The sequence below is a fragment of the Aptenodytes patagonicus genome, chromosome 2 (genome assembly GCF_965638725.1).
Source record: "Aptenodytes patagonicus chromosome 2, bAptPat1.pri.cur, whole genome shotgun sequence".
Lineage (NCBI taxonomy): Eukaryota > Metazoa > Chordata > Aves > Sphenisciformes > Spheniscidae > Aptenodytes > Aptenodytes patagonicus.
The window spans coordinates 147,191,229-147,204,039 of record NC_134950.1 but is presented as its reverse complement, the minus strand read 5'-3'; the positions used below and the strand labels follow the sequence as shown (position 1 = coordinate 147,204,039).

At 39.4% G+C, this 12,811-nt stretch overlaps 1 protein-coding gene across 1 annotated transcript in view; it reads left to right on the top strand.

The window, feature by feature from the left end:
* Positions 1 to 10,036, top strand: part of ZNF804B (zinc finger protein 804B) — a 256,357-nt gene extending 246,321 nt beyond the window's left edge. Inside the window, exons 3-4 of the mRNA XM_076331564.1 lie at positions 3,417 to 3,547; positions 6,191 to 10,036. Coding sequence (XP_076187679.1) covers positions 3,417 to 3,547; positions 6,191 to 9,881 — 3,822 coding nt within the window. The 3' untranslated portion in view covers positions 9,882 to 10,036. The remainder of the gene's footprint in view (positions 1 to 3,416; positions 3,548 to 6,190) is intronic.
* The last annotated feature ends 2,775 nt before the right edge of the window (positions 10,037 to 12,811 follow it).

Below are 12,811 nucleotides of genomic sequence, written 5' to 3'. Positions count from 1 at the left end.
ATGAAATATTACTCCATGGCAATGATATTTGTAGCAGGTGAAGGACAGAACACAAGATTGCTATTAAATAAATCATAATTTATTACACGTGCCTGTATTCAGATGCCCAGTTAAGTACCTAATTACATGAAAAATGCAATTGCCGTGTAAAGTGATGTTAATTTTCAAGCACACCTGCTGAGCTTAGGGTTGTCATTCAGGTACCTGCTCAGTTGCATGCTGTTGTGCACCACCTGCGGAAAATATTTGTGTGCCTGTCAGGAGGCTGGCCCAGGTCATTAGTGAGGAAAACCACGGCTTTGCAGGTTCAGCGGGCAGTCCCATGGTCTATCCAATATAGCTGACAAATTTCATTACGATTCCTAACCATAGCTCTGTCAGTGCAGCTTTTTTTGTTTTGATGAGGGGATGTGCAGGGAGGGCCCTTTCTCTGCTCAGACTGTAGATGCTTTTTATTTCTTGGATTTCATCTCCAGTTGATGAGTCCTCTGCTGTGTTTACCTATATTTTTTTTATTCTTTTCTCTACTTCCTTGACACATGCTGTATGCCAATAGAGAGCAAAAAATACTGCTAGAACTTCTATTCTTAGTGTTGGTCCATTTGCTTTGTTGATTATCATCCTGACTGTCAAAGAAGTGAAATGGCATTGCTTTGCAGTACCTGCACTCCATAGTACTTTCACATTGTCCTTTGTTTCCTTGACAGGTAGAAACTGTTTCATGAATGCTTTATGTGTGATGTCGAACAACTCACGGTGACAGCTAAAACATAGCAAGCGGCACCAAAGGACATTTCTCAAATGTGTTTCTTTGCCCTTTCTTCACATTGAAGATGTTAATAAGACTCAAGGCTACCTATGTTTTTCTATGGAGGATAGGATCTTTATTGCTAAAATATCTTTACACTCTTGTAAATATTACTTAGGTGACAGAAAGTATGGTTTTGTTCTGGGAAGGTTCTCTGGTTTCTTTTACAGCTTTGGCTTTAATATATTATTATTTTAAAAGCTTCTTTCTTGGACCAAAAGTAATATTGTCTTACGTATTCATCCATTTTACTGTAAATTGCAGGGAATGAGGTTGAGGGAATGGAGCGCTGCATAATTGGCCTGGCAAGGGGCAAGTGAACAGTGAGGGGGGGCATGTAAGGGGACAGGAAAAAGCTAAAAATGTGGTGGAGCAACCATTTATTTCCAAGGAACTGAAGCCTAAGAGCTTTAAAGAGGGCTTTGCAGCTGTCTTGTTTCACGGTCTGTTTGGGTGAAGTACTAGATGTTGGAGCTGAAAGAAACTTTCTGGAGAAACATACAGATTTGACAGACTAAATATTTCTGATAAATACAGGTAAACTTTCAACAGGCACCAGGTGGCAGGACAGTTCTTGCTGGTTGGAGCTGCACCAGTTCCCTGAGCAACTGCCTCTCTGGCCTTCTCCTCATCCAAGGGAGTTTGCCTGTGTAGAGACGTTCAGGGTGGTTGAGAGGCAGTTCTTAAGCTCCCTGAGCAGCTGCTTCATGAGCAGCCCAACTCTCCCTACCTCCAGATCAGTGCTCAGAGGCACGTGTCTTGGGGTCCAGAAGGCTGAGAGCAAACAAGAAACTTCTGCTCTTACTCTCCCAGCATTTATTTATTTTTCTTTCACAGATTTTATCTGGCTTTTTAAAAAATCCTATACCTGAAGGACAGCTGATGTGACAGTGGTGGGAGATACCCACTAGAGCTTTCCAGCACTCTTCACAGAACATAATCACAGACCCTGTATGGGCTGTTTCCACCAAGGGTTCCTCCATGTCTCTCCGTCATATTATGTCATTGCCACTAGCTGGATGACTTCATTTTAGCTGGAGAAAAAAGAAGCTGCCATCCTTTAGATTGTATAAAGCAACCACACCGTGGTTTTCACCTATTCGCTTTGTCTTCATCTATTGACAAAACCTAGACCTCTCTCCAGAAAACAGTTCTCTCTCACTCATTCATCATTGTCTTGACCCCTACAAGTTGAGGACTCTCTGCCTTCAGCCCTGTTTCTCAAACGCAGATGCCTGTTGGCCTGTGGAGAGCTCTGTGCCATGGCTAGACTGCTTCACATACCTGAGCTGCGGAAAGCGATATTTGCTGCTACAATGCTGGGTCAGCCTCCAATTTATCCTGCTGACGCATGTTGCACTTTTGACCATGCTAGAGGGAAACAACAGCATGAGATGATGGCAGTGATTAGGATGTTGATCTTTAGGTACTGCTGGACAGGCAAGTAGGCATAGATGCTGGCAGCTGAGGAGCAGTTTAAAAATGACTGTGATACCAAAGCCTTTCTTCAGTCTAGCTTGCAAAAACAGCTCTCTCGGCTCCATGGAAAATTTAGCATTTCCTGGTGTTGATACTATAGTTCTGAATTTCACGAAGAGCACAGGGCCACCCCTCCAGACCAAGGAGCAAGTGGATGCAGAGGTTTAGTTCTCAGTCCTGGTCCTCAAGGTTTCCAGTTTGGGCATCTGGCTGAATGCACCAGAGCTCCCTTCTGGTTTGTAAACCTGCCTTCCCCAAACACCACAGCACTGGAGAGGTGGTGAAGGGAGGAAGACATTTCTGCTATGGAGCGTGGAAGCATGGACCTGAACTGGGAAGTTGTAAGGTTGGACATGACCTGCTGAGTCCTAGAGACCACAGCGAACTCAAAGGCAAGATAGCACCACTTTTTTTGCAGAGGATGTTTTTGACACTTTTTGGTTTGTGTCTTCTTCTCCTTCACTTTTCCTTATACTATCAGCAGTGCAAAACCAGGTAATAAAAAAATATAATAAAGGCAAAGAATTTTGCTCTCTCCAACAGGAATTACCTGATTTATAGTTTTTCAAGGAGATTAAAAAAAAAAGTGAAAATAACCATAAAAGAGTTTCCTGACAAATATTTCAGACAGTAGTTCTCTCCTTTGAAAAACAAATGCAGTCTTAAAAAGCTACAAAACCAACACAGAAGCACGCTTACATCCATGCATACATGTGCAAGTATAGAGATCTATAAAATATATTACACACAGGAGCTCAGCTTTATTCCAGTATATGCCTATAGATTAAATTCCAATTGACTGAGTTAAACAGGAAAATTTTGACTACATTAACTGCAGTCTAGTTTTGTGTATGTATTTGTACACAACAGAAGATTCGTGTATTCATAAAAAACTAAAAAGCTATCACTCATATGTAGGTATATATCAGCTAAATAGCAATGGCCCAATCATGTTGTTTTGTTAGGCAAAAATAGCATTTTTAATCTCTTCTTAGGATGATAACATTTTAAGTATATTTTTACTCTCCATTTACATACTAACTTCACCAACAGCAAATAAATTGCATAAGAGGTAATGCATCTGCTGTGTACATATTTAATCCCTTCTCTTTTTGTTCTTTTCTCATAGAGATTGAAAGATCTAAAACAAAGGGAATTTGCTCGAAATGTGGCTTCAAAGTCATGGAAAGATGAGAAGAAACAGGAAAAAGCACTCAAGCGCCTCCACCAGCTCGCAGAGTTACGGAAGCAGTCAGAATGGCAAGTATTTAAAATTTATATTACATTTTAATGCCCTCTTTCCTCAGCCCCAGAAGAAATCTCCATATTTTTACTCCTACACTCTGTAATGTCCAGAGATTGTGTATACTGTAACCTGTTTTCAGCTGTCCCCAACTCCAAATGTTCCTGTTCTGCAAACCATAAAATTGAAAGCCCCTGAATTAATTAATTGCTATTTGAAGGTTTGTGTTTTTCTCTCCTGTAGCTAGTTAATCTCCTCGCTTCTGAACTGAGTGGTTTGAAGATGGTTTTATATCATCACCATTTTACCTTATTCAAACTGACCTGAATAGATTAGTATAACTGTCTTATCATTTGATAGTAAGTGAACAGGAGAGGAAAAACACCTTTTAGAGCATCTGTACTTAGTCTGTGAATCATTTTCACTACTTTTAGTATACTGAGATTATTCTCACAGTTTCTCTGTAGAGTAATGGAAGTATCATTATGTGAATGAAAAACAAGTAATTAACTGAGTTAAGTTTGCCCAATACTGTTAGCTCTATTGATGAATATCAAGATACAGTACAAAGTTTACACTAATAAACCTTTACATTTGAGAAATCTCCTTTGTTTAATGACACTGGATGCTTCAGCAGAATAGATTGCCACCAGACCAATTGTTTATGTTAATCTATGATCATAATGAGTTAAGCAGATAATTAAACTGGCATTCTTTTAAATTCATATCAAGCTTACTGTACCCTGGAAATAATAACATTCAAAGCTTATTGTACACTCATTTTGGCCTGTGTAATTGCTTTTGAGTAATCTGCTGAAATATAACAGTTTAGTGCTAATGTATCACTTTTATGGTTACAACTCCATTTTCATACAAATCTATTGAAAGAAATGTAACTGCCTGTGGGAAGATGCCTTTATGCCCAAGCACTTGAAGATGTAGTCTCAGATAGACCGATAAGCGTGGTGATAATAGGAAAGCCAGAGTGAGACTGGGAGGGGAAAAGCAGGTTTGCTTTTAGAAAGAGCCAGGAGTCCATAATCCTTTGCAAAGAGTCTGGAAAGACAGTGCTTGCTGTTCCTGTTTGTAATGACTAATAGGTTCAGGGGTGGCTGAGAACCGTGATCTTGGTGGAGGGGGTGCATTCCCAGTTGCTCAGGCAAGACAGAAAGTCAGCCTTTCTAACCAAAAGTCTACACACACACACACAATTGTTATTGTCCCTGAGTACTGTGTCTCAGGTTCCAACAGAGTTCCTTACAACAAGCTAATACAATTTGACAACAAAATTACTGTTAATCTTGTGTACAGAAAAACTGAAAATACAGCTTTATTTTGCTGTTCCAAGGAGACTTTGCAAAGGACCTCTTTACACACCTTCTCCAAGAGATAATTCCTTCTTGATGTACAAATAGGGGTGAATTTGTATCTCCTGATGCCAGATTTGTGGCAAATGCAAATATATTCTCAGAAATGCATACATATTCTCATACTCCAAGCTGACCCTACTCCAGGGAGTCTTTATGTCGTTCCCACTACTGAAGATCAATGCATTTTTATAGCATTTATAAAGCATGCTAGCCTATTTATAGATAGCTGTTATGCAGATCTGGCAGTCATAATTTACTTACATTCAATTAAAATATTTTCTAATTTTTAATCAAACTCTTTACTGAAGCTGGTTCCAAAATTTTTTCATGTAAGTGTACTGTAGTACTGCATTGATAGCAAATGTAAATAATTGGTCTAATGAAAGACATGTTTAAAATATTACTTGGAATAACATTTCTGTGGTGGCTATATATGACTCATCTCAAATGGAAAATGACAACAGTCATCCCAATCTCAGTTAATTATATATTGCAAGAAATGTTTGTTAAGGCCTTCTTAGAATAAGTGCTTTTTTTTTTTAAAGTATAAGAAAACTAAACCACAGATTTAAAATCTGAGAGGTTTTGGGAAGACGAAAAATGTAATTAATGAAAGTAGACTACAGAAAGAGAAATATGGCAAAGTAAGTCAAATGGTGATTGATAATGAGACCACTAAAGTTGCCATTAATATTGGTGGAAATCCATCTTGTGTCCTTTTCCCCACCAATGTTTGGTGATAATTTTAGCATTAATTTCTCTGAATATTTCACAGAGTAATTTACTGTGGAAAAATATAAAGATAAAATAAAAATCTACTCTTTAAAAAATCATACATACACCCCTCCAAGCAAGCAGAATACTGCCTTTTTCTCTTATAGAGTTTGATTCTGCAGATGCTCCAGGTGGAATTGTCTCATTTTGAACAAGGCACAATTTCCTTTGCAATGGCCTCTCAGAAAACCAAGACTTACCACAGACCAGATTCTCACTGATATAAATTCGGAGTAAAGTTTATTCTGGATGTACTGGCCATAACTCTGAAAAAGAACATTCATGTGTTGACTTCAAATCATATAATTTCCTGTATGTAAAGACTGTCTTGCCCATTTAGAAGCCCAAGCTCAGGGCTAGACTGCACATTTACCCTTCAGAAACTTTAGAAACACTGTTTTCCCTTGTAACAGCATGAGTGACACGCTTCTTTACCAGACAGACATTGTCAAATGCGAGTTCTCTCTTAACTTGGTTACTTAATACAGCTTTTTTTTTTTATTTATTACATTACAGCATCACTGGGAGTGGACCATTGCTTAAAGCCCCCAGATTAGTCATGGAAAAGCAGCAATCGCCAAATAGCATTTTCCTATACAAGGGCGGCAAGTTCACAGCCAGTTCTCAAAGAGCTGCCATGAGAGAAGGACAACATTTCTCCAGCAGCATACTAGAGAAACAGCAGCTCATCATAAGCAGGCACCAGCCCCCCAGTGAAAGACCCCATGCACTTGGAAATCACGTCTCACAAGTGTTCCCAGATAGCACCAATGCTTCTCAAAGGGCGGGAGTGTCTTTCTCGTTCTCTAAAAAAGTCCCCTTGAAGCTCGAGTCCTCTGCATCAGTCTTCAGTGAGAACTCTGAAGAAGGAAATGATTGTAGTGAATCCCCCAACCATAAAACAAAGCAAGCTCTTGAGGGCTGTCGTTCTGGCACATTTTTGGAAGAGGATGTGAAAGCAAGCTTGGATAAAGGGCCACCTATTACACGAGACCAAATGGGTTTGGATAATAGTGCATCAAGTCATGTAGCCGCAAAACCTAAAATGCTAAAGGAAAAGGATAAAAGCAGTGATAGAGAATTAGAAGAAAAGGTCAGTGCTCATCCTTCATTTTGCAAAGTGAAAATGCAGCTTTCAAATTTGGATTTTTCTGGTTCACTTAGCGAAACAGAGCAAGAGAGCAAATTGAATGATTTTGAGCAATTGTTGGAAACTCTTATTTCACCTTCATACCAAGCTAGCAATTTTTGTACACAGCCGAACACCTATAAGCACAGCAATGCCCACCTGCCTGACCAGTTACCTGAGCTCCCACAACAGCCAGAACCTCAGCTGGCATGCGCAAGCAACATTACTGATGGTCCTGGGGTGGTAAAAAGAGAAAGATCTTTGGAGAGTTCAGAAACCACAAATGAGAATATGGAAACACTTCCAAGGGAGACCGTGGTTAAAGAGGTTAAGCCCCAGGCATTGCCTTTCCTCCATGTAGTGAGCAAAGATGGCACCACTGCTCTGCAGTGGCCCACAGAATTACTTTTGTTTACAAAAACTGAGCCCTGTATTTCATATGGCTGTAATCCATTGTATTTTGACTTCAGACTCTCTTTAAATCACAGAGATGGTAAACAGCATGAAACAAACAAAGAAAGCTGTAAAGAGCACTCTATAAATAAGACTGCAGATGAAAATGAAGCCTCAGGTTTAATAAAACACAAGCAAATGTCAAATGAACAAGATAATCAGTTGTTGAAACCAAAGAAGATGAAAGGTTCCCTAAATCCAAGAAAGGCCAAGCAGAAAGCTGAGTCAGACATAGGGAAAGAAATGAATGAAAATGGTCAAAAATACTTTGCAGAGTATTTGAATGAAAATATACCCAAAGTGCCTGCTTACCTTGATGTCTCACAAAAGGGTTATGTGACAGAAAAAAGTCTTCATACAACAACACTGAGAAGATCTTTACAGCATCATTTTCATAGCTGTGAAAGAAAAAACCAGAACATTAGAAATGAAAGCATTTCCTTTTCTGCTTTTATGTCTAGGATTAAAAAGTCTAAAGCTGCAAAATGTCATTTAATTTATTCTGAGGAAAAACGTGAAAACCAAAATGACTGCAGATCCGTTCAAGATGTGGCCAGCTGCAGCAGTGACATAAGTGACAGTGCAAAAGACTCTAGTGGAAGTTTCCTTAGTTATAAATCCAGTTCAAACAGCAGGTATTCAGAAAATGAAGGATGTGGAAGTTACACAAGATGCTGGAGATTCCCATCTCCTCAAAAGTCCTCCTCTGACAGACATTCCAGCTACTCTGACACTTCGGTTAGTAGTACAAGTAGCTACATGAGCTACATGAGTCCCACATCAAATAATCACAGCAGAAATAATTTGCTTTGTTGTTGTAAAAGAAAAAGCAAAACAGCTGAAAGGCACAAATGTAAACACAGAAAGCACAAGTGTATTTTCACTTCTGATGATACAGATGAGGATTATCTTTGTCGTAGCAGAAGTCACAGAACTAGAAACTGTACACAGAGGGGCATAATTAAATATCGAAGATGTTCAAGACATAAAGTTTTACAGCACAGAGACAGATCTAAACACAGCAGATGTAGACACCAGCATTTTGGCAAAGTGCATAGTAGAAGTAGAAGCTACCATAGCTCCAAAAGTTGTTCCACCAGAGATTCAAGAAGCAGTGAAAGATCATCTAGTAGCAGAATATCAAGAGGTAGTAGTTCAGGATCCTTCTCAAAAGACACTGACAACTGTGACAACAAAACAAAAAAGGACACAGAAAGAGGTTCTAACACCAAACTGGGAAAAGCTGAAACTGCACATTACGACTCTCCGAATGTGAATGGTCAGTCAAAAAACTTTGCCACCTGCTCTTCTGAAACCCTGGCAAAAGACATATATGGAAAAAGAAAGTCACTAACGGCCAAGATACTTTTAGAAAGAGTGCAGTCCAAGAAAACCCAGGAACAAACACATGATTCAGAGAGATTTTCAAACACTTGTGGGGTAGAATTAAAGGATCACTCACAAAGTCACTTTGCTTTTCAGTTTTCATCATCGGTAGATGACATTGCAATGTTACCTTTGCCAGAGAAACTGCTAAGCATAAGTAAAAATGACACAGGGCATAATGAAATCAGTTCGTTGGAAACCAGTGTGAAGAAAAACAACTTTGAAGCGTCAGACATAACCAATGTTGCTCTTTCAACAGGCACTGATTATGATCATTGTCTTTTTAAAGACATCATTCAAATAGGAACAGGCTATCAGAGCCCGAGTGTAAAAAGGAACACAGCAATAAAGGAACAATCCGATCTCTTCATTAGTGAAGTGCAACCCTTTATACAAAGCTGTGATCCAGTACCAAATGATTTCCCTGGTGCTTTTCCCTCTAATAGATATTCTGTTGTTGCTAATTCAACAGAGACCAAAGAAGAACTACATGATGTAAACATGGACTCGAACCGGGCAGAAAGCAGTTCAGACTCTCTTTGTGACAATGCTATGCAGAAGTATGATAACACAGTAAATGACCCAGAAGTGTACAGTAAATCCACCTCCCCTGCTTTAACGCAGCAGCCTATCACATTTTCACCAGAGGAAGTAGACAAATACAGGTTGCTGCAGCTGCAAGCCCAGCAGCATATGCAGAAACAACTTCGAGCAAAACACCTGAAAGTTTTGCCTGCCCCAGGACCAGCTGCCTTCTCTGCAACACCAGCAGTTCCTGCCCTCCCTGTTCAGCAGCATGCTACTGTCACCACCATCCACCACACGCTGCTGCAACGCTTTGCTGTGTCGGCATCTGTACATCCCCATGGCAGCCATCTCTCCCTGGCACACCTCCACCCTCTCTCTCAGGCACATTTTGCTCCCATATCACTTTCCCCATTAGCGCCAGCCCTCATTCCCACCCACCCTGCTCTGCTGACAGGACACCCATTGCACTTGGTCTCCACCACCCCTCTCCACCCTTCCCCACTGACCTTCCCCACACTACCACACACTGCATATATCCCAGCTTTATTTACACCACACCTGAATGCAGCCACGCCTTCTGTTATACATCCAAATCCCTTAGTTCATCCATTGTTCCAAGGACAAGAGCCCCATCACCATTCTTGCTCTAGCCAGACCCAACAGTTACCGACAATAAAAGAAGTTTTCAGTGTTTCTAGCTATTTAAACTAGCCCAAAAGACTATACCATGGCTCCAAAACCAAATCTGAATAAAATTCAGTGTTCAATCATGTCTGAGGGGAAATCTACTGTTTTGCTGAGAGCACAACGGCAAGTATTTTAAAGTCCACATTCTGGCTGACAGCATATGAAAGTTGATTTAGGTCTCGTATCACTGAGTAAAAGCTGTTTTAAAGCCTTTTATGATACTATCACAAGGAGGACAGGGTCCAGCTAGTGTCGTTCTACAGAAGGTTTGGAAAGAACAGCCTGAAGTGAAGTCTGTGACTGTCAGTAGGAATAGGACCACAGCACCCAGACATAACATGACCAAGAATGTCAACACTGATGAGTGATTTAAAGTAGGGCAATTTAAGGTAGAGCAATCTTGACATACATCAAAGGTTTGCTTTTCTGAGTATGTATATGTAACGGCATAGTACTTGGTCTGATTAAGGTAGTTTAGACTGAGCAAAAGAGAAGGTATCTGGGACCACAAGTCCCTGGTTCTGTCTCCTGGCCAAAATAAATTGGGGAGCCTCAGAGTGAAGGGTGATGAATTAACACTGGAAGAAGAAGGTTACGACAACATCTCAAAGGTACTTTAGTGATTTTATCCCTGGGATATGTTGCTTGGTCAGTGTAAAGGGACTGCAGTCCAGCCCCAGGTACATAACAAAAACTTCCCTTAGGGTCGGGGGCTCTGTGCTGGCGCAAGCAGGCTGCTACTTTTCTCCCTGAGCCAAGCATCCAAGAAGGCAAGGGAAAGAAGGGGATGAAGCCAAGTTCTTTGGCATTGCCTGCCTGTGGCTGTAGGATAGGCTATGTCAGGGGTGGGCTGCAGCAGCCCAGAGTTGCGAGGCAGCTAGTGCTGGCCTTGAACCTCAGAGGTCCTTGGCCAAGACTGCAACACTTCTTTCCTACCAAACAGAGCTCTGACATGTGGGAGAGTCTTGCCCAAAGAATGTGTAAATATGTTTCATCCCTTTCACAAACACAATAAATATTTGCTGGTCCTATAAAATCATGCTGATATTCATAGAAATGCAGAAGTAAAATTCTGAGAGGAAACTGGCTCTCCAGGTCAAGTCTCAGACAACCATGCCACAGTCCTCAGCATTTCAAGGTATATTGAATCTAAACAAATAAGTCTAGATTCTCGCATGGTTTCCCAAACTCTCAACATACAAATTGAAGTTCTGAATCTGCAATGTTCAAATGCATGTATCCAACCTTCAGGGTAATGCGTGGTTGAAATTGCTAGTAATAACTGTGTATTTGGAAATAGGTGAGGGTTTCAGCATCTCTTTGAATGGCGCATTTTGACTATTTTTATAATGTTTCTAACTCAACATGGGATATTTAGCATGAAATTAAGTTCATAATTGTGGTTAGACTGCAGGCATGCTTTTCCCAATATAATTGGACAGTGAAGTGTCCGATGGACAGAACCTGTTTGTTTGGATTAGAAACATTTGAAATAATTTAAATTAATTTTCAGTAATGTAGTGCACAATTAATAATGTATCTTTCAGAACTGATATAAAACACGTTAAAAAAATTTTGGAGGATTTTATTCCATTATATTCGGCTATCTGGAGAAACTGAGAAATCTAATTGAAATTGAGTATTTAAAATACAACTTAGGACCAATTTTTTAACTTAGTTTTAATCAAACCATTGCAATAAAATGGAATTGTTTGAATTTCTAAAAGCAGCTGCTTCAGCATAAACTGGTATTATGCCAAACTTTTCAAATGGCTTTACAAGTTCTGACTGCTTGTTTTGCAGTTGATTTTCAAAGTTAATATTTCTTTGGATTCTTAACATTTTAGCCATCAAATAAAAGCTGTCAGGAAAAAATCTGGAGACTGAGCAGAAGCAAAACATTTTTGTATTGAAAAAGGTTGATGAAACAAGCACCCTCAAATATTTTTTGGTTGGATTCCCAGCTGATTTATTAATTTCATTAACAAAATGGATTCATACCATTTTGGAGTTACTTATCTTTATGGTTTAATTTTCTCATTTTAATTGTAGGGAACTTCTTTAATTGAAATTATTGCATCAGAATTAAGGATGTCAGAAATTTTCTTTGGGAAAGATGTTAAAAATAAATATTTCCACAGTTTTAAAATTCTTCCTTTCATTTTTGGCTGAAAATCTTCCCAAAATTAGATCTGAATTTACATATAATTTCTATACTTCTGAAAATTTATTTTCTCAGAATCAAACATATTTCACTGAATGTGACTTAACATCTCTGAAAATTAGTACTTGCTTGCTTGGATGGAGATCCCTCACTCAGTGGACCACTTGGAAACATTAGTTATAATTCTGTAGGAACACTCTGAATTGGGCATTTTAAAGGAGCAGGTCAACCTGTGCCCTAGAAGAGGCTGACTGAGCTGCACAGCCACTACCACCAGTTCAGGGTTAATACCAGCCTAAAAGATGCATTTCCAGCCCTACAAACTTTTAAATTGATGGGCCTAGTTCCCTTCCTATTCAAGAAAAAACAGCTGTTCTCATTGTATGTAAGAGTTCATTTGAATGTTAAGTAGATAACACCGAGAAAAAGGTGGAACAGAAGAAATGAAAGGCTAATCTCATTTTTAATGTATACACACACATTTTGTATCCTTACTTCTTACAGGCAATGTTACTATTGTAGAAATTCTTATGGCAAGAAACCCGGACAATTGAAACTTAACAACATCCTACTACATATATCATTTATGGAAAAGAGTTACATAAGTTTCCCTTAATGTATGCACAATACAATGGGATTCTAGGAAGGAACCAAATCATAGGTTGTCCATGCATCATTGTATATGCCAACAAGGATGATCTGGTAAGGCAAATGAATAGACAATAAAGATTAAATTTAATTCTTGGAGCAATGGGAATGAGGATTTTGAGAGGTATTGATGGAAAAAAGA